At 38.0% G+C, this 5,989-nt stretch overlaps 1 protein-coding gene across 1 annotated transcript in view; it reads right to left on the bottom strand.

Moving 5' to 3' along the window:
- The window catches only part of cacna2d3a (calcium channel, voltage-dependent, alpha 2/delta subunit 3a), an 87,721-nt gene that overhangs the window by 47,144 nt on the left and 34,588 nt on the right, over positions 1-5,989 (bottom strand). Inside the window, exon 7 of the mRNA XM_010772247.1 lies at positions 5,330-5,443. Coding sequence (XP_010770549.1) covers positions 5,330-5,443 — 114 coding nt within the window. The remainder of the gene's footprint in view (positions 1-5,329; positions 5,444-5,989) is intronic.

Raw genomic sequence — 5,989 nt, 5'->3', positions numbered from 1 at the left:
GTCCAATCGTCCCCCCAATCTTCACTTGTATATCACCGGTCCATGCCTCAACAGCATTATTAACCCGAAAGTACACAAAAATTACACTTCAGATACTCAACTTCCTTGACACGCATCCCTCGCCATAAAACATGATGTCGCTATAAGTCCAATGGACACCAATCGTCCCCCAATCTTCACTTGTATATCACTGGTCCATGCCTCAACAGCTCTACGCAAAATTTGAGATCTCACCATATGCCGTTTCCATGGAAACGCATCCCTCGCCATAAAACATGATGTCGCTATAACTCCTATGCAAATGTTCAAAAAGTGCTCAAACTTCACAAGTGTGCTAACAGTCCAGCCGTGAAGACATCTACGGGACAGTTTTGAGATTTCTTCAAATGCCGTTGCCATGGCAACACAATGCTCGCCTTGAAACACGGTTTTCTCATAACTTCAGTGAAAATACTCCAAACAGCCCAAAACTTCACAGGTTTGATAACAATGCAGCCATCAACGCATTTAAGCGTATTATGAGGTGTCATCAAATGCCGTTGCCATGGCGACAGATCATTCGCCATCAAGTTAGTTCAGAAGTTTGCGGTTCAAATATTCTGCTGCTATTCCAAGCCTTTTCACTTTATTTTCTTCTCTCATCACACATTCAAGCCCCCAGTGTTCATGTATCATTTCAATCTAAATTATTCACTTTTTTTCTTACACATTACATTTCAACAGTTTAGCGTCAGATTTTCAGCATAAAGCATTCCCACTAGCAATTTCTTCAGGAATTGCATTCTCCAGTTGTGTTCTATTATCAACTGAAAAAAGGTTTGACTGTGAATAAGTACAGTTGTCATCTTAAAGCAACCCGCGTTATCTAGATTCTAGATCAGAATCATTCTCTTTTCATAATAACTTCATTGCCAGAGTGACAGAAAAGCACAACATGGCTTCGGGTAAATGGTGTATCAGTGTGATCTTCTGTTTATAGTTATATGTTTTCCTTCACTGTTAGCCAAGACAGAGATCAAACTACAGCCGGCAGGTTATTAAATATGAACGAGGTTTACAGCTGAGTTAAGGAAGCTGAAGTTAAAATCTAGTTGGGGCTGGAGCCGCAGCATGCAATCTTCATCCTACTTGACTGCACACATTTTACATAGGCTGGAATAAAAATGCATCGACGCACACATCTGTGTATCCATGCATACACAGACACCCTAAAAAATATTTTTTTTCATGCTCCTACATTATGTAATCAGCACTTTACCCAATAAGTTAATAATATATTCTCCAGTGAAAACATTCGCAAAAACGTTGACAAATGTATTAAGACTGTAAGTACTTGTGTTAGGTGTCTTTTGACACCATGAATGAATGAATATCCGTAACTGTGTGTTAAATGTATATTTTAAAACATTGTGATCGTGGCTAATTGCTCTTATGTTAATGGTCTAATGCAAAACGCAACAATCTAGGGCTGATTCCTGAAAGGGTATTGTTTAGTTTATATATAGGCACTGTCTGATGGATGAGCCGAAGCACTTTATGAATTATTCTTGGATTAAAGTGTTGGATTTTATAGATATTGATTTAGAGAAATATATGTTGTTGTATGTTGTTTACCACAGTGGTACGTACAAGGCATTCAAGCTATAGAACTTCATGAAATTACCCTGAAAAATACTTTTCTTAAAATAGCAGCTGAATGTCACACATCTTTTAAATTGGTGTTTTGGTTTTAATTAACTTCTTATCTTAAAGTCTGCTTTTGTTCTACTATTGCTAAAAGCAGGTGATCCATGAAATTATTAAATATGTCCAACTTTATCAGTCTTGGCAAAGATTCAAGAATTAATCATATTTTAATCAGGCTCTTAGTTTGTAATATAATAATATTTTAATCTGAAAATCAATCTAATATTTTTAGACTGATTTTATTAGAGCAGTTTGAGCTGTGTGTAAGACATGTACAGTATTGTCCAGTACATTTCCATTTACTTTGTTCCTGATCTTAACTGCAAGGCACTGTAGCTGGGTATTTGTTATCCTTTTAAGATGTGGACAACTCTCTTTTCAGTCAAAGGTAGATGCATTGCATAATATTAAAATAGCCTTTTGGTCACCCAGTTCTGTAATCAGTGCTCTTAAAAATAATATTCTCTGCCTGTTTGTAGCATTGTTTTTTTTCTTCCACTCTACAGTATTATTATTATTAAAGGACATACTTTGCCTTTCACCAAGTCTAATGTCTCTATGGTTATGGTTAGCCCTTCATTATTGGTTCAAAAGCAACAATGTCGGCAAAATATGGGCAGTGCACAAAATAATGTGCACCAGCAGGTATGGGCAAGGTTGTTTTCCAGCCCACCATATCAATCTCTAAGGCAGAGGTAAGTACACATAGCCAACATTTTTCTTACAGTAACTGTCCATCACCTTCAAGGTCAGTCCATGCTGGTAAAAGCACACACTATGGAGCATCTTTCAAAGGTTGGCAGGGTTAGCTTCCCCTTGCCTCAGTAAGAAGGCCCCCAGTTGTGTTTATGGATACAAAACAAGTCCCCTCAATCAGTGCTGGCCTGTGCAGGGATTTGGGTGCAATGGCGCCCATCTAAAATGCATGTGACTCATTACAGCCCAAAAAAGATGTCTTGCTATATCTCCCAAAAATGTTTTATAAAAGCAAAGCTGCCCACACATTATTTTTATGGAATTTGTCTCGCAAACTTTGCTAGGCTACGCTCCTGAGCTAAAGAAATGTGGTGCTCCAGGAAATGGAGACCACCAATATTGTTCTAATCAATGCTGTCCAGGTGTTTCTATAATATTACTAGGACATGTAAAAGATCTGGGACTCCCAAATTACCGCCATTTATTATTGCCTTTTTGAGGGAGGTCAATATCAAGGTTCTTTATTTAGTCATACGAACATAGCTACAGTGTAGTTATCCTGATGAAAATCTTAGGTCACAGGCTTCTCCAGCAGTGCAACACAGAACACAGATAAACAGGAAAATATAGTGCAAGTAAATAGTAAATACAAAAAGAAAAATTGTTTTAAAAAAGTGAAATAGTGCAATAAGAGTCTATATGCAAGTTATTGGAATGCTATATTAGGTAAATAGATAAATAATTTTAAAGTAGCAGCCAGATTAATATTATGGATGTTGTTTCAAGTTCAGGTGTTTAACAGTCTTATTGCCTGTGGGATGAAACTGTCCCTGAGTCTGGTGGTTTTAGTCCAGATGCTGCGGTAGCGCCTGCATGAGGGTGCTGCTCTGTCAAATGTCCACTTAAATGTACTTTGTTCCTGATCTTAACTGCAAGGCACTGTAGCTGGGTATTTTTTATCCTTTTAAGATTTGGACAACTCCCTTTTCAGTCAAAGGTAGATGCATTGCATAATATTAAAATAGCCTTTGGGTCACCCATAAGTTCTGTAATCAGTGCTCTTAAAAATAATATTCTCTGCCTGTTTGTAGCACTGTTTTTTTTCTTCAATTCAGCTTAAATATTCTGTACTGTTCTGCAAAACGAAAACCTGAAATATAAAGTGTGACCAAGTGAGACCAGCTTTCATCTGACATGAAAACATTCAAGCAAAACGTATAATATAATAAAATGAAGACTAAACACAAATCCATCTAAAATGTGTAAGCTTTATGTCAGCATTAGGTTGTATGTATGTCTGATACTTGTATCCTTTGTTTTAACTTAGTTATTTGGATCAGTAACACACACACGTTTTAAGTTAGCTAAAAGACAGAGTCACTAATTTGTTTAAATAAAATAAAGGGTTTGGAGAGCAAAATAAATATACATTATAGCAACAGTATTTATATACTAAAGGCGGTTATCTGATCTCTCTGAAAACAATCACTGGTGTAACATGAAAAATAATCTCATTACGTAATATATTTCAAGTTCTCCAGTGTTTCTTTTTCAGAATACATTATTTTTCCCTGAAACACTTTCTTTATGATCTTTTGTTTCGTCTTTTGAATAAATGCCATCTGCATGCAGACATTCAATAACAGTTTTCGCAAAGAATGCCTATATTCTCAGTGTGATGCTATACAGTGGTGAGGCTATAAGGGTGTTTGGGAGAAAGCCATTAAAAACCAGCAGTGGGGAGAGAGAGCGACTGGAGAGAGTGACAGAGACCGAAGACTTCCATTATCAGCGGGGCTTCTTCTAAATGGAACTATCTAGCAGCCTTGTCCCTTCTCCACTCACTGCTGTTCAGCCTTGAGGCGGGAGTGAGGTTGGAGGGGGGTGCAAGCATTTTCGACAGCATACGCACACACATGACAAAACAAATGCAGCCTTTATGGTAACACATCAGCACCCATATAAATGCAAAAACATATACGCTAACAGAATGAAGATTACAATGAAATAATAATGTGACATCAGACAATGGACAATGGAAGTTCATATGCATGTATACACAATGTGTGTTTTGCGTGTGTTCATCTACCATTGCCTTAAGCATGGCACTTCCATCCTCAACCTATTAACGGTGAAGACCCCGTAGGCTTTCTTTTACAAATGGAGAATGACCTAAGAATAACCCTTTTTCTTCCCTCCATCTCCTGACTCGCTCTCCCACCATTTCATGCAATGGCCTGTCAGAAGAGCACCCCAATTACCTTGCAGGACAGCGGAGAGAAAGCTCAGTCCTCAGAGACAGGGCCATATTTAACTCTGTCTTAAAGGTCTCTGAAAGAACCCCATACTGGGTTAGCTCAATATCTTCTGCTTTTAAAACTTTGTAGAACAACTGAGGCAAATACTAATACTTGTCAAAAACATGCCCTGAATTGTGACCAAAACAATGGTAAACACTGATCCTGCTAGCCTTTCTCTCAATCCTTTTGGTCAGATTTAATGCGTAATATCTCTCTAGAAACTGTATTTCTGATGTAGTTAGAATACTTTTTAAGAATGTGTTATCAATGTGACAACCATGTAAACCTTTACCCCGTACATACTTTTACCCTTGGTATCCCTTTAAATTGTGTCAAATTGATGTACTTTCTAATTCCACATTTCTGACAGACAGCCCTCACAGTTTAAAAAGTAATTCATAGCCACAGGAGGGCATAAGTACACTGCTCTCCATTGGAAGAACAGGTTAGAGGTTAATGAAGTTGTGAACAAGAGGTAATAAGACATTGAACTAAGCTGATCTCACTTTATTTTAGTAGTGGACCCAATTGTACAAGAATGTGGTGTGTGTGTGCGTGTGCGTGTGCGTGTGCGTGTGTGTGTGTGTGTGTGTGTGTGTGTGTGTGTGTGTGTGTGTGTGTGTGTGTGTGTGTGTTTAATACATTACCTTTCTGTCTGGCCAGTTGTACTTGGCAAAGATGGCATCATATGTGTCCACTGCCCCATCTGTCACCAACATAATGGCCTGGCTACACTCGCTTCCCCTTCCAGTCTCATTGAACTGAAACAGAGAGAGAGATGGTGATGAAGAGCAAAAGAGAGATAGGGAGGGACATTAACATAGGTGGTAAAAAAATGAAATACATACAGTAGATATACAGTAATGTGACCTAACTGTGTTATAAAAGCTAATGGAATAATAACATGTTTTCTCCATGCATACAAGCTAAAAAGACATCAAGCCTGGGAGTGCATTATCTCTCAAGATCACGGAGAGCAACAAAGATATTGGTTATTATAATATACACTTTTTTTTGTTTTTGAAATATGAGCATTTAGAAGGTAAGTGAATGTGTGTTTGTGTGCGTGTGTGTTTGATTAATTGGTTGTTCATAATGAGTTGTCAAATCACTAATCTGACTCATCGAGTGCCTTGTTTACTTGATTTGTGCATGATTCTATTGATTAAGCTATTAATTACAGTGCGCTAATTCATTTTGTGCCCGACACCTTCTCTTCTGTATGACTGTGTGTGTGTGTGTGTGTGTGTGTGTGTGTGTGTGTGTGTGTGTGTGTGTGTGTGTGTGTGTGTGTGTGTGTGTGTGTG

Source organism: Notothenia coriiceps, unplaced genomic scaffold (assembly GCF_000735185.1).
Source record: "Notothenia coriiceps isolate Sejong01 unplaced genomic scaffold, NC01 NC01_scaffold00011010, whole genome shotgun sequence".
Lineage (NCBI taxonomy): Eukaryota > Metazoa > Chordata > Actinopteri > Perciformes > Nototheniidae > Notothenia > Notothenia coriiceps.
The sequence above is the reverse complement of the archived record's forward strand: the minus strand, read 5'-3'. Positions and strand labels throughout refer to the sequence as shown.